This window comes from Chrysoperla carnea, chromosome 1 (assembly GCF_905475395.1).
Source record: "Chrysoperla carnea chromosome 1, inChrCarn1.1, whole genome shotgun sequence".
Lineage (NCBI taxonomy): Eukaryota > Metazoa > Arthropoda > Insecta > Neuroptera > Chrysopidae > Chrysoperla > Chrysoperla carnea.
Window position 1 is genome coordinate 117050169 of NC_058337.1, and position 23168 is coordinate 117073336.

General features: G+C 29.5%; 1 protein-coding gene across 1 annotated transcript; it reads right to left on the reverse strand.

Moving 5' to 3' along the window:
- Nucleotides 1-21142: 21142 nt before the first annotated feature.
- Nucleotides 21143-23119, reverse strand: LOC123293821 (E3 ubiquitin-protein ligase SlrP-like). Its single transcript, XM_044874758.1, has one exon. It carries the CDS (start codon nt 23117-23119, stop codon nt 21143-21145), a length of 1977 nt encoding a protein of 658 aa, XP_044730693.1.
- Nucleotides 23120-23168: the final 49 nt, after the last annotated feature.

The window sequence follows — 23168 nt, forward strand, 5'->3', positions numbered from 1 at the left end:
TTTTAACCATATTTAAATGTTTTTTATATATAAAAATTATTATTTAAATTTCCAAGAATGTAAAAAGTATTTTTTTAATAGGATATACATTCGAATCAAATATTTTAGAATATAAATTCTTAAAAAACAAAGTGTGATGCAAACTCGGGCCAGAATACTTTATTTTTCTGGCTAAAAAGAAACTATAGACAATCACTGAAATAATCTTCTTGGCATTTATCGTAAAAACAGCGGATTATCTCTTAACAACTAAAATTTCTTGGCCAATGATATTTTTTTGAATCAAAGTAGAAATACACTTTGTCGCTTCAATGTATACAGAGTGATCAAAACTAGCAGGATTTCATCAAATGGTAGATAATGTTAAATTAATTATAATTTGTAAAAATTGAAAATTTGACAGTATGACCTAAAGATCCTTCATGATTTAAGTCTTCAGAAAATAAGTTACAAAACTCAACGGTGGAGATTTTGGTGTGCCATTACCCAGTTTCAAAAAAGAATCTCCAACACCACTGACTGATTAAAATACAATAATTTTGTCATCAACAATAGCGTTGTAACAATTGTTACATGTGCAAAGCTTCCAATTTTTCAACAAGAAATAGAACAACATCTTTTTTTTCTAGATTTCATAATCTGTCTCAAGAAAAGTAAGCTTTCCCGATTATAAGTGTATTAACTATAATGACTATAATTGTCATTATTTTAACGTTATCTAGCGTTTGAAGTCCTACTGTTATAACTTGAACCATCCTGTATAAAATACACAAAAGCATGCATGTTAGTGAAATAAAATATTCGTCAAAAAAGTTGATTGACACGTGTTCATAAAATTATCTTGTTAGTTTTTTTTTAGCCCACCCACAAATTTGATTGATTATTATTTGAATAAATATATCCTATTCATTTTTTTATGCATTTTCTATTTGATTGAATCAAAAAAGGGATTCGATAAAATAGAAAAATTGACGTAGATTCATTATATTAATTATAATTATTTATTTAAGCAAATTTCTAGAGGCTACTTCCAAGAGGTTTGCAAAAACATATTTTGTTGAATAAGTATTTAGATCGTTGATTGGAGAAATATTTACCTGCAACAAAAACATCAATAGCCAAGAAGTCATGGCCAAATCTTTCGATGTGTCCTTCCCCCTTTCTTAAGGGTTATTTTTGTATTTCAATGGTTTTTTTGAGCATTACTAAAAATCTTTCAATTAAAAATTTGTTTTTAAAGCAATGAATTTACAAAAAACTGAAAAATGTAAAATGACGGTTTGAAAACAATATGAAAATTGTCTTGTTTTGTTTTGCTTTTTTTTTTTTTAATTTATAAAACAAAAAACAGGAAAACATTTTGTATCACATTTTTGTCTCTCTATTTCATACACAAAAACACATTTCTACACAATCAATTAAGGTTTTATCAGAGAAACATTTAAGTTTGTTCCTAATGGCAATGGATGTGAATATATGGTTGGAGGGATGGTGAGTTTATGTGAGTTGATACAATAATCTGTTATGAAAACGTTACTAATGGAAAAACTTAGTGGTAAGATTAACTTTAAACACAAAACGATTATAAGACGAAGTTTTACTTCTCTCTACTACTATATACTACTCTAACATCATTACAAACAGAGAATGACTGTGGATGAAGAAAAAAAACACTAATGGATCGCAGAGCTCGATCACTTCAGTCATATTTACCCCTCAGGATATATTTCTTATTATAAGAGATTTTTAATTCAAACCGAATTTTTTTACCTTTGTCTTTTTTTTCACGGGAAGGTAAGTTGGGTAGTTGACACAACCAAAAGATCTTTTCTTAACCTCAATGAGAGATAAACGTTTCGAAAACCATTCTTGACACTAATTCTAGTTCAGTTTGGAGAGGGATGTTCAAACTTCACCGATATGCAAACTGTTCAAAGCCATAAAAATCGCGCAAAAATTAGTATTTCAGCATAAACAAAGCCAAGTGGAATCCCCAAAATCTATATCCTTGTCACTAAGTCAACCTTCATATTAATTTTGGCACTATAGCTCAATTTGGAGAAGCTGTACAGATGTTCAAAGTCATAAAAACGCGAAAAAAGATAAAATTTCAACATAAAAAAGGGACGCATTCTTGAAAGTAACTTCCATTATATATAAATTTTCAACCCTTTATCTCAACTTGGAAAGGCTGTACAGATGTTTCAGACGTAAAAAACGTGTAAAGAGAAAAAAATTTCAAGAACGTTCCTCGAGAAGGACCTAAATAATCTCGTTTTCTAAAGAAAATCTATAAATCGTTTATATGCATTCTCCTATAAAAAAAAATTATAGCAAACGGCAGTCGTTTTTCCATAAAATACATTTAAAGTGATCAAATTGCATACATTTGTGTGCTATTTCTTCCTCTAAATCTTTCGGCGTCAATATTACAAAAACTAAGCTACCAATATATCAAAAAATTTTCACTTGGTTTTCGTCAACTTTCCAAAGTTCTTACAGAATTCATAAGTAAAATTCGATACAGATGTCTCAAATATGATCATATGTTAATTTTTTGGAGAAACTACCGTAAAATAAAATAAAGGAAAGGAAGATAAGGTAGATATCTCTAAAAACTCATAAATCATGTTCTAAGATCATGAAAAGGATTCAAAACACCCACTTTTCTCCGTTGATCTTAGATACAATGCATACGTCTATATTTTTGGGGAAAATAGGACTAAAAATATATATAACAGAATTTGTATTTAATCGTTTTATGAAACTTTTTTGCTTTTAATGTTGGCTAACTATGAAATGAACTAAAACATTATAATGTTATAAAATATAATTTATTATTCACTAATTCAAATATCCTGTCAAGAATTAATTCGTTCAAATCATTTTCAATAAATTCTATTATTACCAGATTATAAGTTATAATCGCGGATATAATCTAAAGTCAAGAATGTGAATCGAATAGAATTCTTTTTCGTTATACGTACTTTAAAAGTTTTCGAACGTTATAGGCAGAGAAATTATGACAAGTATGACTTGATGAGAGTTACTAAGAGAGCTTGCAACATTTTCAAGAATTGCTTGAATAAAATGCTTGTTAAAAATGTATCAAAATAATTTTAAAATCAGCCATATTCACAGTTTTTCGCGAGAATTTGCACTAGGAAATAGAAGAGTAAACACTACAGTGCAAAAGGGCAACTTGGTTTAGCAAGGGGACAAAAATTCCGTCCGGAGGGGGAGAAAAAAAATTTTTTTTCTTGAAAGTTCAGTGACTTTAGAGAATTTAGTAGAATTTATCATTACTTTGGATACAATAAAAATTCACTCTAGTGTAAAAGTTTAAAAAAAATTATTTATAATTTTTTTCCCAACACATGATAAACTTTATAATAATGTATCATCATTTTCGACGTATGAAAAACGGCTATTGTTCATAGAAACCAACTTCCAATACGCATTTTTCAAAAAAAAATTTTAAATATTTTCTTCCCCTGTTTAAAATATATGTACACGGTGTCTGATTTTAAACGACACGCGTGGTATAATATTTCTTTCATGCAAGGTAAAGTTTATGCTGTACATAATTTAATTTTAACAATTAATTAAACCAGATGCATTAAAAATTGTGGAAATAAAAGATGAAATACGGTAGTTATCTGATGTAAAATTTGCCATATAACACATAAAAATATAAAACTAGACCTGATACGATAACAAAATTTGAATGAAATTAAAATTGATTAAAAAACGAAGAAGTTATAAGCATTAAAAGATTATTGCCCAGCTCCTCTTAGCAAAACAAGGTTTTACGTTCATATGCTTCATACTACTAAAGATTTTCAAAAACCAACTTCACTTTTCTGCCCGTCCAGTGAGAATTCTTCACCGGAAGTGATAAAAAAATTTAGTCAACATTTTTAAATGTCAATTAACATAGTATAAATATTATCAAAAAATCAAATATTTCGAAATAAATTTCGATTTATGCTCCTGGAACAATTTTTTGTATTTTATAAAAACCGTATTTCGACTAGTAAGTACTTAGTCGTCATCAGTATGAATTAGCTAATCATAATTACAACTATTGTCTATGTTACTCGTTGCTAATTGGCGGACTGCACTTTGCCACCAAATAAGGAACGATTAACATACACAATAAAAGTAATTACGATTAGCTAAATCATATTGATGATGACTACTTTGTAGTCGAAATACGTATTTATAAAATACAAAAATTGATCTTGAAAATTGGGGCAAAAATCGAAATTTAATTAACATATTAACAATTTTAAATTTGTTAGAAAATAGCATTAAATTGTCAATCTAAAGCATATATATATTACAAAGCCTTATATTTCCATTAAATTTGATTAATAAAGTAATGTGCCAATACCATGGAAAATCCTGAAACGAAACGGTGCAAATATGCCTTCCTTCAAAAATGGTGAAACTGAACGTCCTCTGCCAAACAGATCAAAACATTTTTTTCCTACTTAATTGAAATAAAATTCAACCGCGTTTCTTAAAATGCGACACCGTGTAGTTTCATGTACACACGAAAAATTCGAACAATTTTTCAGACATTCGTATGTGATGTCACATACAGAATATTTACACGACCATTCAAACGCATGATGATGCATGCTGGTCTCACCATGCTAGAAGTTAGCAGAATGATGACTCTAACGCTCCTGAACAGTTGTAGGCCTGTTTATATATATATATACATATATTCCTACATCCCTTTTATAAAATATTTTTATTTGATTGATTTTTAAGAGTTTTTATACACGCGGCGAATATGTACTACTATCAATGGGTGTGTATCTAAATTTATATACTAAATCATATGAAACCCTCACATATCATTGATGACATATTAGTGTGGAGGATGAACGAAATAAAAGGGGTTAGGGATGATTTAATGGTGGTAGTTTTGTAAACTTTACTATCAGCTAAAAGTTTTTCAATTTTTTCAATTGATGACGTCATATATATAAAACATACCATAGTGATGATTCATTTTGGATTGTAATTCATTATTTATGTACACTTGTGCTCAATAATTTTATTCTATATATAATTTATTATTGAGCCGGCCTCTTATCTGATATCCCTGAATATTATAAATGCGACAGTAAGGATGTTTGTTTGTTTGTTTGTTACACTTTCACGCAAAAACTAATGTATGGATTTGAATGAAACTGAGCAATAATGTCGCTCATACGTCAGAAAAACACATGAGCTATAATTTATAAAGATATATTTAAAAAAATAAAATTAAAAAATTTAATTTAATCTGACGTTTTACTGCTCCATGTAGGGTCATTATTTTGAAACATAAATTAAAAATTTCTGTAAAAATTTAAAATACTAAATGTCAAACAATTCATGGCCATCTTTTCTGATATTCTCAGTGAATTATGACTATTTCACACTTATAAAATTTAAAACTGCATATATTTTTACTGTGTAAAACAATCCCTTCGAGTGTTATGGAAGGGGGATCAAGAGAGGTGGAGGCTATAAAGCGGTGGTTTTTACTTTTAAGCCCAGTGAAGCGGGCAGTTATCAAGCCAGTATATTATAATCGTGAAAGTTTGGATAGATGGATGGATAGATGGATGTTTGTTAGTCTTTGTGTGTTAGTTACTTTTTTTTATGCAAAAACTACCGTACGGATTTGGGTGAAATTTGGCACAGAGATCAATTATAGACTGGAATAGCACATAGGCTTCTTTATCCCAGAAAAATGTATAGATTTGTTTTAATTTTTCATAGAGCAAAGGTGCGACAAGATTTTTTGCATAGGTAGTGATAGTTTGGGGGTCAGAAAATGACATAAACTAATTTTTATCCCGGATTCCTATGGGATAGCGTACAGGAACCGTGTTTTTTAGAGGGTTTTGTAAAAGTTCGTAAAATAGGTTTTTACCGCATTTTTCTCAAGATGGCTTGATTAATTTATGTTAGCTGGAACTATTTTTATTGAGTAATAGTGTACAAAGTATTATCTAGAAATTGATGGCGGGTCATGTGAACTAATAGTTTGACAGTATCATTTCACTCATACCATCTTCCTTCTCATACCATTTACAAGCTCAATTATATTCAAATAAAATTTCCATTTGATGCAAGAGGAAAAGTTTTTGATAGTTTTACGAGATGTTTAATGAATGATTTTATTTTAGGAATAAAATTCAATTTAATTAAAACAAAACTTTTATGTGTAAATATATTTTTAATTTACATAATTAAATCAATTTTATTTCGTTTCAAATGAATTACAGTTTCTAACAAATTTCATGTTTATCGGTTTCACGTAATTCAGTTTATCGTTGCAATCAAGCTTTTTCGTGGAAGATTATACAAATGAGATGCAAAAGGTACGCTTTTTCTTTTTTCCAATATAATACTTCTTATAATCTTTTAGACGAAAGGCATCTTTTAGTCAATTTTACAGAAATTTCGTAGTCAGAAACTTATCTGTGAAGAAACTACTTCAAAATGACCAAAAGCAATTCATTTTCAAAATCAAATTGTTTGTCATCACTCAGTCAACTCAATCGATAACGGTTTCAAAGGTCTGTCAAAATGTACTAAAAACTTATATATTGAAACGAAAGGACCCCTCAGCTAATGCGAATTGCGTCTCGGTCAAATTTGATCATAATAAAGTCTCAATGAACATGCTGATCCAAATGCAAACGTTTTCGCTTGATGGGTCTTAGAACATTTTTCAGAAATGATTTAAAAAAATTTGTTATCACTCCAACACTAAAAAAAAAAAAATTTTAATATTGTTGACAAAATGCAAATGCGTTTTTACAGTAATTGATTATTGGCAGTCCATTACACACAAATTTTTGCATTAGGATCATCGTATCCATTGACACTTTTAATCAGGAAGCCAAGATTACTTTCTGACTTTCCTTTCTCCAAGTTTTTGGGCAGATATAATGCAAATTTTTTGATATTTAATATAGTTGATGAATTTTGATCTTAGATAAGACGCTTCCTTTTTTTTGTTAGAAATCTTCATACTTAGCTAGAAATTATTCTTATTACAGAACCTAAATAGAAAAAATCTCACTATTCTTTACTATAAAATTAACAATGAGCATCATAAATATGTCTGGCTTTCGAGTTCAGAATCGGATTTCAAAAAGTAAAATTGTTTACTCCACAATATTTTCTTGGAGAAACCTATTCTTTATAAGAAAAATTCATGTATGAAAAACAGGTGTGTGTGCGTTATAATCGTCTCGTTTTTCAAAAGTTTTACCATTTTGTGTTAAGTGCCTGTTTATTTCATCATGTTTTTCACGCTTTTAACAACATGATATGAAAATTTTTAACGCCTTTTATGTTATGTAATATAACGTTTTACGTCATACACAACCATAAAACGCATTGTTACCTTCACAGTCAGTCAGTCTAGTCAGACGTTTGTGACGTGAAAAAGAAGAGTCCTTCACGAATAGATATTTTTTTTATTATTATATAAAAAATGTATATAAGTGATTCATAAGTTATTTACGTAACTTATATCCAGCAGCTTTAATATATTTCGATATTTCTGCAAACCTTTATACGAATGTAATACTTGAATCACTCTTTAGTTTCTCGGGAGAGATTGCTATTTACTTGATTGCCTTATTCCTATTGAAATAAGGGTATTTTTGAGAAAGTTACGCAAGTAGGCGGAAAATTAACTCTCAATGTGGTTTTGTTTTTGAGTAAACTAAAAAATAAAATGTTTACAACTTGACAATTTCATACTCTAACTAAGATGAATACCTACGGCTTTGTTTGTTTGTTACGTTCTTAGCCAAAACTACGGGATGGATTTTGATGAAACTCCTCCATTATAACTTATACATCAGAGTATGGAATGAGCAATTCATTAATCTTTTTATATAATTCATCAACAAAACACACAATTAATTCATAATCAATTTTTACAATACTTAAAAAATTGATTGGATATTATTAAACCACTATTCTAAACTAATGCCTAAATTACGAAAGCAGCGGCCTCCGTAGTCGAAGGGGGAAGGTCGTCTAATTGCCCAAGAGTAAGTTGGTATATAGACAGAAGTAAAGTTGGTAATAAGGCGGTTAATTAAGCGGTACAAGTGGTTTTAAAGGGTGCAATCGAAATAATAGATCGAAAAAATATTTCGAAAATTGTATGGGATCGGAGTATTGTTGTAATTACGAGCTGGTTGGGTTGAGTTTTGCGGCTATAGAGGAGTTGATTGGGTTCTAAAGTTTTTAGCTCTTGCATTTAAACATGGGACACTATTTCGATATTTTTTTCGGTCTATTATTTCCGGGTCTATTTTTTCATAAATTCGTTTTAAAGATACCTTTACACCCCCGGGGCAGAGACCCTCCTATATTTTAGAAAAAATGGCCATGACAAAAGTTGGAGGTTTTCACTCGTAGAAACTAATGGTGGCATTGGATTTGACCTTAACCTTGACCATGAAGGTCACTCCAAGTCGCTTCTTCCTTTATTCAGTTATTTTTTCCGTCGTTATTTTTCTATCAAGATCACGAACTTTATGAACATCCCGTATAATTTTATGAATAAATACTGAACAAAAGAGATAGAAATAATATTTATCAAGATTATACTCAAAGCACATTCAAACATACAAACATATACTCATATCTCAAACGATAATATGAAATAAAGGTACCAAACTGAGCTATGCGAGAAATGGGGTAGGAAGATAACACTAGCTCAGAGAAAGGGGTTTGTGTTATTCACAATATATATTATTGTAGGTATGTATATAATAATAATGGGTAGAGGAAAAAAACCTAAATCTAACACCTTTTTACAAAAGGAATGTTTTGTGGATTATCTAGTAGATACAATGTGCATGAATGTCAGCATTGTACGTACGCTCTTCCCGCATCGCTTGCTTGTGTTACTTGTGCTGCTTGCTACATAGAGAAAATTCCTTTGTCATGAACATTGAAATATACAGCTACATCATATTTCTCTGCTCTATATGGTTGGGTTCAACACAAAAATGATATCTTTTTCAGTATTATTTTCATGTGATAACACACCAACGGAAAAGAGATGATTTTTCGCAACTATATGCATATTTTTTTCTGATTGTAAAAATTTGAATATAATATTTTCATAGTTTTTTTTTGTGCAGAAAAAGTTCTAGATGTTTGTGAAAATGATACAGAAACATTTTTTTAAGCATATTGAAGTCCACAGTTACGTTTTTGCTTAACATGTTTAAAGCTAATATTTCATTTCCTGGTTGACACTCGTCATTTTCGGGTTTTTTTCAGGCGATTTCACAGAAATTTATCTTTAGTTTGCGTAATCATTCAGGCTTTTCTTTCAATGGATCAGTTAGTAGAAAAATATAAAACTCCAACTGATTTTTCCAAACTGAATTTTTGTATAATTTCGATCAAAAATATCCCAAAGGGATACATATTCTTTAAAGGAAATTACACAAAATTGAGACAATTATTTTTAATCCGTTTTGAAAAATTGTAATTTCCTGGAGCAGTCTAAAAAGTAGAAAAGTTTGATCGATTAGACGAGCAATTTTTAAATATCGATTAAAATTGTATACGAGGGCTGATAATCCGTAACAATTTCTTAAAGACTTCAGAAAATTGGGAAAATTTTTATATTAATTTTGAAAAAATCAACTCATTTGACGATTGAGGGTGAATGCACACTTGATGTTTATTGTTTATATTTGTTTACTAAATTTTGTATACAAATCTTAAACGTCAAAGTCGTTCAATTCTCAGATGTCGTCCAAACTCATTTACGAAAGGCAGTTTAAATCTATATTTCAAAAACTAAAATTTTTGAATGAGAACTCATCAATCTACATGTTCATAAAAAATAGTCCGTTAGATTGATTAAAAAAGCATTCTCAAATTTTCCTAAAATTGTTATACGAATTCTTCAGCTTGTTTATTGAACATTTACGATGCTAAGAACACTTGATGAAGCGAAGTTGCGAGATTAAATTCATCTGCCTTGTTTCAATTCCGAGAATTCATTTATATTAATTTAAATAAAAATAATAAGCCAAACTATTATTTATAATAATCAAAATATCATTTCCAAATAACCGTATTTCCATGTTTTAGTATAAAATATTAATGATATTTTAAATACCTTGTCTACCTAGATTATGTATAAAACCTTCTGACTACGATAGAAAATGATTTATTACATATCTAATTTGATATGGAAATTCATTCTACCTTATGAATGGACATTACAGATACGCTTATATTCAGATCGAAACGATTATTATTCACAGTCACTCATTTTACTGTCAGAGTTAAATTTATGCTAGATAAAAGTTTTATAACATGGAATTCTAGGTATGTTTGATTTTCTAAGCAAAACTTTTTGTATATTTTACTGCAAGTGATAGTTAATTGGAAGATAACACAAGCCTGTCGAACGTTTTTAAATGAGCTTGTGTAACAAATTAATGCAAACCTGATATGAGTATCGGAACACATGGAATAAGTAGCCCAAAGCTTGCTAGAAGTGGTACGAAGCTGTCAGACACAAGCATAAATTGGCATCTAGGAGCAAGCTGCTCCTGAAAGGAGAAATTTTAATAAAAGCTTATCTTAGATTGAGGGAGGAATGCAGTAGTGGTACTACAAGGCGGATATGGTCAAAGCGTAATCATAGGCATTCTGAATATCTATAAGCAAAACCATTGCGGCTAATACAGAATACTGGCTAGGTTGCAGACACGCTGAACGACAGGGCATACCAGTACATCAACATTTTGCTGGAGCTGTGACAGTAGATACAAAGAGAAAACGATATCTCATATTCCCTGTCACTGCCCAGCTCTTGCCATAAGGAGATAGTTTCACTTGAGTCAGCCTTTCTTTGTCGACTTTTCTTAACCAGCTTCAAATGGTTCATAGAGTCGTGGCCAGAGATGGGCCAACCCTTTTTTGGCACCACAGCGGACTCTATGACCTAAGTGTGTACCACTCCAACCTATATAGTTACTTCAACCTATCCTAGCCTAGTCAAAATTTCAAAATTATTACGGGTTAGAACGATGTATTTTAAATTCCACTATCACAATTGTAAGAAGCCAAAAGTTTGCTTCGTACAGTATACCCTCTCTCTTCCAAATGAAGTTAATCTATTTTCCTTATCCAAAAATATGCATGTCACTCTGCCTGCTTAAAGAGCACTATAATTCGAAAATATAGACAAAGGACGAATTAAAAGTTTTGTAGCAGTCCCCCTAAGAGATAGAAGAAAAATTCGAACGAAAAAATCGCCCCTTTAAGTGTGGTATTTGGCCCGAAAAATGATCCGTGATTATAATCTTGGTGACACACTTAATTACTTGGGGTAAATAAAAATCATCTTTCGAAATCTTTTTCTAAAAAATGTGTACAAATTACTTACACAGTCAACTAGGTTAGTTATTTTACATTTTCTTATTTACTAAAATTAATAATAATTATTCTCCGAATAATTTTATATTAAATTTTCATCAAGTTAATTATTATTCCAGTTTTTCCACGTTTATGAACTTCTAATTTTATCTTACCTTATTGTAACATATCATTTTTCACGCAATTTTCCCTTGAGTTTGCTAATTTCAAACGTCAGCTTTGTTAAACAAGTGAAAACTACTCATGTATTATTTTATGTTTAAAGAACTTGAAGAAAGCATTAGAAAATATGCTGTTGTTTATTATAAATACAAAGTTAGCTCTTAAATGAATTGTTTTTTAGTAGCTTCACTTCAGACAACTTGTTTGAATATAAAACAGTGCACTTTGTAAGTAAATTATATGATATTTAATATGTTTTGAGGAAATTTAAGAGCAAAAGGTGTTACGAATATTCCAATGCATTCAGTTTGTTTCACTTTTTCTAATATCTTGATTGTTTTAAATAAAACTTGAACCAAATTCAGTATAATAATTCGCAATTCCAAAATGCTAAGCCGACCACTACTGATTTAAAAATGAAATGGAAAGGGAGAAGTTCAGTTGTAAGCATTGAAGATAGGGTAATGCGTGTTTATCATCATAGCGAGCGTTCAGCCGAGAATATTCCGTTGGATTTATTTGTGGAGCACCTAAAAGCTAACATCCGTCAAATCATAACCAAAATAATCCCCCGAAACTAGCAAAAAGTCATAGAAAATTAGCTCGCGCGAATAAACTTCTGCAAAAGGTCCAAAGGCGGCCATTTGAATGACATTATTTTTCATATTAAATGAATTATACTTAATATTCGATTAATAAAAACATATCTAAGCAAATATTGTGTGAGTTTGTAAAATGAAAGTCAGGAAATTCAATTTGGATCATCCTTTACTTCGTAAAATCTTTTTTCTTACGCTTATCCTCAAGATTTGACTTTATGCATGTAGCAATACTTAATGCTTGTAGCAATTTTGTGACGTACCCAAACGTCATTTTCCGTTTTTTTTCGTATATTTGGTAACATTTATTTCACTTACTTTAAAATGGAAAAAGTGAAAATGTCATGTTTTATTTCGTGACATTAAATTAAATTTTCATCCACTTACATACAAAAGACAGAGAAAAATGTTGTGTTTAGTTTTATTAAAATACTAAAAACTTCAAATATAAACTGTTGAATTACAGCATATTATAGAAAAATAATGTGTCTCAACAGATTTTCTCATTCGAGAATAAATTCTGAGAAAAAACCTTGAATAACAACCATATTATGCTTAGAAAAAAAGTGAAAGTTACCCACTTGAAGTGGTATAAACGTGTTTGTTATAAACACATCGCTGTTTTTTTTTTTTTTTTTTTTTTTTTTTTGTTTTGTTTAAATGATCCTTCCCCTGTTATATAATGGGTAAGCATCACCAATGTGTATACTGATCCTAGAGTGTAAATTCCCTGTTTAAAGTATGTATTTTGTAGATAAAAATTTCCTGTTTCAAATCAAAATTTCTTTTAAAATATCGAAATATAAAATTGCAACGCTCATTTTTTAACAGTTGATCTTTTTGATATTAATGAAAACGTACTGGAAATGCGACGCTTTTTTTTAGTAGATACAAATTATAATTTTAAAAATGCAGTCATGGCTTTTAAAAGTTAATACGTAAAAATTATTTCTGATCGGTGGTCAGCATGCTGTCGTCCATGCATGGACGACTCATCAATTAAAACAGAATCATCTTTGAGCACTTTTATTAATCTCTTCTTAGCAATCCAGGTGTACCATACAAATTTATGGTAATAATACAGTTTTTTTTTTTCACCAAGTACTTAGAAATACACATTTTATATTTATGTTTGATGATTTCTATGAACTTCTACACACGTCAAAAGATGTGCTTTTTCAAAACACGCGATCTTGCGTTCATAATAACACTATATGATGACGTTAACGTTAACTAAACCGAATACAGGTAGTAAATGTTTGATCTATAACTGTTTTTTTCTTTTTTATTTCTTCTTTATAGAAGAAATTAACAGGTAAATAAATATGCAAAGTTTCTATGCTTTTTTTCTAAATTGAATTAATTAAAATATTTCTAGCAATATGTTACCAGTGGTATTTGAATTCTTAGGTTTGGTAAGTTTTTATTTCTATTAAAAAGTATTTCATTCTCAAAACGGGTCTCCATTTTAAAAAGTTGCGGGCACGCATATTTTTTTAATAATTTCTCTTGAAGAAGGAAGATTTTTCAGTTTAAGGAAACTTGTTTATTTATCTAACTTTTTGTTTAAACTCACTAACTTTGAAATAAATTCCTTCCAATACCTACCTTTCCCATTTATAAGCTATTTAAGGTTCTTAAAAAGATTAATAGGTATCTTTATAAAGATCGCCAAGTCTTTTACTACATCAAACTCACGTACTCGTGCATGAAAAATAATATCGAGCATTTCAATTATCTAAAGTTTATTCTCCCCGAAAAAAACAATTAAAGATGCAATATCAGTAATATATAGGATCTTCAATCGAGCTTAGTTTAATGCTTTGCCATTAGAGGCGTGAATGAGTATTATGTATCATGTTTATAGAATATTACGTTCGAATTTTCTAACAAAAAAAAAACACACACACAAGTGTTTAACTTGATATAATAAAAGTAAACAATGTCTCGCTTTTATGAACGGAAAGTGTTCGAAATAAATAGGTTTAACGCGTTTTTAATCAAATAAAATTGTTTGTAAAATGCAGGAATAAAGGATATAAATTTATTGTCATACTCTACGATGGTGCTTATATTGTAACGACCATTCAACATGAAAATTTTATTTACTATTATTTAATTTATTAAAAAAATAACCACACGTTTTGGGGTTCAGTTGACTTTATAGAAACAAGTTTGAAGAATAAAATCCTATAGTTCAGATATTTTAAAATTTTCACTTTCCAAACGGCTGCAATAGAACCTGATTTCATAGGATTCGATTCGATCTATTTAATGAAGTTTGCAATAAGATCATTCTCAAGAGCGTTCCACAAAATTTCCATTAAAACAAATTTTGAATGTTTGCCCATTTGCGTAGTAAAGCGTTGTCAATAAAAGGGCAAGGTTTTCGTATAAACTATGGTTTAAATAGTGATTTAGCTTCATCAAATGTGAAAAAATAAGTTCAAAAATATTTAGACAGATTGGATCATAAAAGACCGTTCAAACCATCAATTTTTACATATATTTCCATAAATTTAGATCTGTAATAGCACTATTCAACTACATTTATGCAAAATGGTCTAGAAAATTTTTGAAAAAAAACATTTATTTGCCATCAAGATCTTGGAATTTTACCTAATATGCTATAGATTTTAATGGATATGCTATTCTGTACGTAGTCGCATACTGCACAATTTATGAATTACCTAATTAAAATTTTACAATATTTAATTAAAAAGCAGTGTTTTCTATCAGAATTACTTCTTGCATTAATTTTGGATCACCCTTTATTACTTGATATCGTAGGCTGACAAACTTACGTTACAAGAAAAATAAAAATGTAAAATTTAATAATCGATTATTGAACAATGATGATGGTTCATGTATTTCGTATACAGATTCATTAATAAATTGAATAGTATGTACCTGCACAAACAGGTACATGGTATACAGTATGTCCCAGGAGTTTTTAACCCCCTTTCGATGAAATGTTCCCTTAAAGGTTAAATATATAAAAATGTTTCAAGCAAAATCAAAAAGCAGCTCTAAGGTCAATTCGTTTTCGTTACTGCAGAGGTATTAAAGATTCTGCTTATGGAATTGTTTACGCTTTAACCAATTGAGCCACTAGGGTTGACCTTTTTGAGCAGAGGCTCCAAAACTGTTCTGTCTCATGGACCTCTTGCCATGGTTTTCGGTTTTGTATGAACCTCCTGGTTAGTTAATATACATTTTTGAAAATTCATTGACTTCAAAAAAAGTTTTTTCTCTTATTTCAAAATGTAGTGAGGAGTAAAATTTGTTTTTTGTAAACGAAAATTCAAACTTAAAATAGATTGACTGTTATGGACCCTCGTTTACATGAACATGAAAACCTTATAGGTGGTCATCGTAGACCATTAACGGTCTATATGGACCACTTGGGGAATCACTGTTCTAGAACACACTGTATACAAGAAATTTAATATAAATAACACAAACACTACACTTTTAAATAAAAATGAACGTAAAAGACAATAAAATATAAAAATACTATCAAATATAATTTTAATAAATATTATTTCTCTACTTTATCCTATACTATTATTAAATTTACTATGGGTAGGTACTTATGAAATATATGTGTCTGATAAATTGTAGAATGTAGATTGTAAATATGTCTACCTTTATGTAAACATTTAGAAATGTATACACATTTTTAGTTTTTCAAGGTTGTTGTCTCGCTGTGGGCATTGTGTCAGAAAGTTCTCAATTTTTTTAAATACTTATTAAGGATATTATAATCAGTGACGGATTTAGGCTTGCTGCCGCCCTAGGCCCCGTTCGATGCGCCGCCCTTATTGATAGAATGAATTTCATTAATTTTGATCCAGTTTTTTATTTAAAAGTAACTTAATTTATTGAAATATAATTTTTTAAATATTACTGATAAACAAGACAGATAAATATATATATAAACTTTAAACAGATAAATAATTCATATTTCTTTTAAAATTAATCAATTTGAAAATTTCTTTTACCTGGATTTGGTACGTGAAAAACGTCAATTATGTCGTCGTAATTTATTTCTTGGACTAGTTGGGCTTCAATAGACCTTTTCATCGATTTGCTTTTGTTTCGGACAGTTGTCAAAAAACTATTCAACCTAAGAAAGTTAAATATATTTTATCTTTTTCAAGCAGCGCTTTTTGACAAGGATAGAAGATATAAGATATGTCTTTACTTGATTGAAAACAGTCCAAACAAAAAAGAATCATTTTGTAAATGAAAAGCCCTATAGACAGTAATTCAAGTGCATTAAGTCTATCTTGGCCCATGCTTGCGCGTAAATAGGTTTTTATCCTTTTAAGAGTAGAAAAAGATCTTTCTCCTGAACAATTTGTAGCCGGAATACTCAAAAAAATACGGAGAGCAATGTCCACATTCGGATAAACATCTCGAAGATTCCGTGAATGATGTTCCTAAAAAATTTCCATTATGAGGATCTCCTATTCGTTCAGAATTTCCTCGAAATGGCAATCCCCTTATTGCTAATGATTTAATAATTGCAATTACTCGGTATAAAATTTTTTTCCAATATGCTATTTCCTCGTCGAGCTGTTTTATGTTTTATTAAAGTAAAGAACATTGCTCGATAAAGAATATCATTGACCGATTAAAAAATTAACATCTTACCCACACAGATTGAGAAGTAGATTAATGAATTGGATTATAATATTTTCTATCGAAAATTTTTTATAAAAACTATTCTGAACCAATTTTTATAATTGATTGTCTTTACTTTTTTGTGAATCTAAAATTTTGGCATTTCATAAATTTTGCCGCCCTTCAAATTTTGCCGCCCTAGGCCCGGGCCTCACGGGCCTAGGCCTAAATCCATCACTGATTATAATTCAATTACCATAAAAAGTTGAAGTCAATTAATGCATTTAATAAAAGGAAAACAAAAATTATTGACCGTTTCATTACTGAGATTTAAGAACAACGAAAAGATAATCAATTTTTTCTTGAATAGAAACGACTATAGTTTCAGTTCTGAATGGTTGAAGAGAGGTGACTATATTAGCAGAATTAACAGATCTTCGTACACTATATATTGTATGATAAAGAGTTGAGTGGTAAAATAGAGATAAAAATTACGCATGAATTCACTACAAGCTTTTATACTCTTACCGTGCATATAAACAAATATTTCTTTACATTATTGTAGCAAGACAACAACCTTAATATAAAAATTTCCTTAAAAATGCCTCACGTTATTAATGGACGACCCCCTAAGAGTAATTTTTAATTACCTTTGTAGTCCTATATATTATAGACTCGTTATGGCTAAGAAACTATGCTTTAATTTCTTGTTTAATATTATTTTAGCAAATTTTTATACTAAAATATAAAAAATAAAATAACGCCTTATAAAGAAAATTCAGAATATAATGGGTTTATGATTCGCGGTTCATGAAACGGCAGTAAAAAAAATTTCTCGGTTAACATCATTCATGGATAAAATTCTCATCGTGTACAACAGAAAATAAAAGAAACATTTTATATATTTTTATTATTAAAATAAATGAAATAAAATATTATATGAAACCTAGTCACGAAATATGTACAATAAACAGACATGCAGTGAAGTCTGTCCAACAGTCCAACATATAAGTATGATGGTCGCATTCTAAATAAACATAATACATAATTTAAAGTTGGTACTACGGCTACGATTCTCTTGTAGTTTTAGACGTTACAGTATGTTTCACACTAATATTTGATATTGAAAATCTTGGAACTAGGGAATATAACTATTGAAAAAACGGTCGTAGGTAATCATTATGCCTTTAAGATTTCCAGTCAATATTCTCAAAACAATTCAATTGGCCTGGGGAGGGACACACTTAGACAATAGGGTCCGTTGTGATACCGAAAAAGGGTTGGCCATTCCCCGGTCACTACTCCTAAACCATTTGGAGCTGTTAAAGAACAGCAGGAGTGCTTTGACATCGACGGACTTTAGGTCGGAGAGGTCGTCAAAGAAAGGCTGGCTCAAGTAAGTCCATCTTCTCATGGCAAGAGCTGGGCAGTGACAGAGAAGGTGAGACATTGTCTCCTCCTCCTCACCACGGTAACAGCTCCTTCAGTAGTCGTGATACACTGTCAGGCCCAGGCGTTCAGCATACCTGGCGCCCTTGGAAGTGATATAAGATCTTCGGGACGCCTAGGATTGTACTCAAATCATATCTGTATTGTAGTACCACAAGTACGTTCCTCTTCAATAATACTTACGATATATTAATAAAACAAACCTTGGAATGATCAGCAAACTTACCTGTAATAAAAACAAAAACATTAAATTAGTGAATTAATTAAAACTGATAATTATTCAATTTCAAAAAATATTACTTCCAGTTCGTTTTTTTATTAATTGGAGTTTTCACACAATGAGTTAATCATTTATATAAGAATCTTGCCTATTTCTATAAATAAATTATTAATAAATAAACATTATTTCATTAATGATCTAAACATTGTGTAAAAATCTAAATTAATAATTTATTGAAAGTTATTAATAAAAAAACGAGCGGCGCAGACTTCGGTTCCGTACGCAACGAATAGGTCAGAATTCGGCTATTCTAAGCTCAAATTAACACATGTGTATCATATTATAAAACATGTCGATGTAAGTATATACATCAAAGAAGCAACTAAGTCAGGAATAAATATTTTAATTTTTCCTGTAGGTACATTTTTTCAAATATTATTCAAATAAAGTTGACCAGAAAAGAAATATTCTAAAAGATATGCATTATACAACGGAAGAAATCAGAGAGTTTATCTTAATAGACTCTGAATATGTCTAAATACTCATGAAACACCTTATATGTACGAGTATAATAAACATTTTATAGAATAAATACTAAAATAACTAACATGTTTTGTAAAATTTTAATAAATAATAAATGGAGACAAAATGTTTTTTTGTATCTTCTACAATTTTATACCTGTGTATTTCATATATTTACGTAATTAAATAAGTTTTTTGTTGTGTAATTGTTCTTATTAAATAATAAATGAATAAAATATTATTTAAAATAATTTATTGTAATAAATAATCAAATGAAAACAAATTTAATAGTAATTATTATTATTTATTATAATAATTTATTTACTGCTAATTGTTATTGTTTGTTATTTGTCTTAAAATATTTGTGTGAAAATATTTAGTTTATTAACTCAAATATATGAATACCTTTTAATTGAGCGATTAATTAAAATTATTGAAATAATGGTATGGATAATTACTGCAGTTAATTATTTTATAGATACTTTGCTGCTAAGGTGTTTGCTGCTTTGGGTCTCAATTATCGTGTTAATTAGGATTTTGGATTTTTTAAAAGACAATTCTCTGTGCCTGATTTTTCAACCTTTAATGAACATTTTTCGAAAACGCAGGTGTTTAAATCATACCCAGAATACAATTAGTACATTTGTCCAATGATTTTAATTATTTATTATGATTAAAATTTGTTTATGAAAGGTACTTTGGAAAGGTATATTTGTGCGTTATTCAATTTTTCGATTTCGAACCGGTTTTGTAAAGTTTTGTTTCAATTAATTCCTAGCTAACAAATTTATTTTTGAAGATTCCTTACAGTTTTAATCGAAATAAAATCATAGGTAGTGGTGAATAGTTAAAAAATGTTAGTAATAATTTAATAAAAACTGAATTTCCAATTCCAATAATATCTAAATTTCATATATTGATTTTCAAATGCCATTCTGGCAAAATCGTATTAAAATAGAAAAACGTAAGGTTACACGAACATCCGGAAAAACGTGATGGAAAATACAAATGGAATATGTTCCTTAATTGACAAATTGTGACTTCTCAAGACCAAGATTCTTCAGTGATCAGTGAATCAGTGATTGAAAAAGTATTGTAATTACTATAAAATTATTTAAAAATAAATTTAAGCTTTCAATATTTAAAATATGTGTAAATGTCTTTTTAACCCTCCAAATCGTTCCTTTATGAAAGATACCTAATTATCATTTTTTTAAATATTAATAATTAGAATAAAACCAAAATTGCAATCAGATAAAATTTTGCAAAGTTACCCTTTAAGTGTATACAATGTAGTTCAATGCACCCAGAGGGTCTTTCGAAATACAATTATCTGATTAAGATTTATATCAAAAATTTTAATAAACTGCAGTCGGGCAGAATACAAATATAAATTTCACCTCTTTTTTTTTTTTTACAAAAACCCATCTAAGCAGATACCACGATAATAATATTATTGAAATAATGCCGGCTAGAATTTTAATTAAATCATTAACTGAATCACATATAGAAAAAAAATTAAACATTCAACCCTTTTACTATTAGTACATAGGCCCACGCGTCGGCAAGGTGTTCTCTTTCACGGGGCGCGTAAAAGCCATTTTTTGTTTTTCCATCAGGAAGATAATCGTCCAAAAAATGAAAAAATCATGTTTTGATTAAATGAGAGGGGGCGCCCGTAAATCGCCTCTAGTTTTATCGAATTTCTTCCTATCGAGTGTCGAAAATAGAGCAAGATGTCATTCGATATCAAGCTTATCTAGACAAGCATAAGTTTCCGAACTTTGCTACGAAACATTTTCTTATGTAGGAAGTTACGAAACAGAGCCTAAAGAAAACATATACAAAGTCTCAATAATAACGCGATGACAAAGATTTTAGGCGTGGGCCCGAGGACTTAATCCTCGCTGACCCAACCGATCACTTATTTGATAAATAACTACCTAAATATTATCATAATATTTTATACGCAATCAAAACACTACCTATAATTTAACAAACCTTATTTGTCGGTTCGTTAAACATCAGACAAACATTAAATGTATATAACCTAAAATTATATATTTCTATGGAAAATATGCATCATGTACAGAATGTAACAATAAATTCATACTTATTTTATTAGTGCCTCTAAACTCAATTTTTTAGTTGCTAAAAATTCATTAGTTAACGTATACCAAATATCTTTTGCGATATTACGTTGAACTTGTTTACCAAGTTGAATTTCAACTTCTATCGGCAACTCCGACATACTTGTTTCATTTAAAAATTCCGTTTTTAGTTTATCAAATATCACGTGAAAAAGTTCTTCATTTTTAACATCATTTTCTGAAATAATAAATTTTGCAAAATTCCATCGTTTAAGCACTTCTTTCCATGGTTGCCAATCAATTAATAAATAATCGATAAATTCATTTTCTTCTCTGTCATGAATTTCTTTAATAGCTTCTTCAATATGACCATTTGGTAAGTCTGATAGAACCTCATCCAATTTCCATGAATTGATTGGTAACTCAAATGAATTTTTTAAACGGATTTGATATTCTAAATAAATTCGAATTTCATCATCTAAATGTCTTAACGAGTCTGGTTTGTTTTGCACTGTTTTTCTTGATATTTGATCCAATATATTAAGTCGAAACATCCCACGTGCTAATTTCATTAATTCCTCAATTTTATTATCATATGTACCAGATTCCACATCGAAGGCAATTTCAATAAGCTTCATTTGATTTAAGGTCCAATTAATACGAATGAAACATCGTCCACCTTCGACTTCTTCTTCGGTCATTAAAAAAATCATTTCACGTAATTTCTGTTTGGATGCGCTGTCTTCTCCCAATGAGCATAACCATTTCGATATATCTTCCTTTAATTGATGGTTTTCAAAAATATACGAGTGTCGTATTTCGTATAAAAAATAAGAAAATGATCGACTTCCAGTTTCTTCTGAAATAATATCCCAACGTGGATGAATTAATTCCTCATCTAACCAGTATGATATTTCTTCGATTAATGGTCTCATTTTAATAAAGTTTTCATAATATTCCCAACTACCGTCGAAGGACACATTTGGTGGATTTTCGATATGTATAAATTGTTGTAAATATTCTCTAGTTGTCTCCGATATCGGATTATTTTCCAAATTAATTTTTGCATTAGGAACATCTTCAATATTTAGTGTAACGTCCTCTATTACATTATTTGTTACCCATAATGCAACTAACGATGGAGGTAGTTCCAAAGACAGTTCAACCAGTTTATTATCACATAACCATAATTCTTTCAATTGTGGGGGTAAAGTTTTGGGTACAGTTGTAATTTTATTTTCTCTCAAATCTAAACTTATCAACGATTTTGGTAATTTTTCGATTACGGATAAATTATTTTGAGATGCATCTAAAAATTCTAATGTTTCAGATAAATTCGGTAAACAGATTAGTTTATTATTTTCCACGTCTAAGGATTGCAATCGGGGCAAATTAAAATATTCGATTATTTTTATATTATTATGGCTAAGATTCAACTCAATTATCGAATCAGAATCAAATTTTACATGGGATAAATTATTCATTCCCATTACTAATATTTGTAGTGATTTTAGTGACTTAGTTAAATTTTCTGATACGCAAGATAAAAGATTATAGCTAACGATCAATATTTTTAAGTTCTTGGGTAATTTATTGGATAATGTAGTAATTATGTTACGACTTAAATCCAAGCATTTTATCGAATTAGGCAACGTTTCTGGAACAATGGGAATATTATTTCCATCCAAATATAATTCCTGTAAATTTGATGGTAAGTTTTCCGAAATAGAACATAATTCATTATAGCCCATGTCTAAAAGTTCAAGTGTTTCTGGTAAGTATTCTGGTATTTGTATCAGCTTATTAGCTCTAAGAATTAGGTTCCTTAATGTATACGGGAAAGCATTTGGGATAGTTGATAAATTCATATACTCCAGATATAAATCCCAAGGTTCCGTAATATTCATAATTTTCACGAATGCTTCAGCACGTTCTTCATCTTCATTTTGATTTTGTTCCGATTTCCACAATTCCCATACCTTAAAATATGATTCATCCATTCACCTTTGATATCTTTTCCGGTTCTTTTTTTATCATTTTTTAATAAAA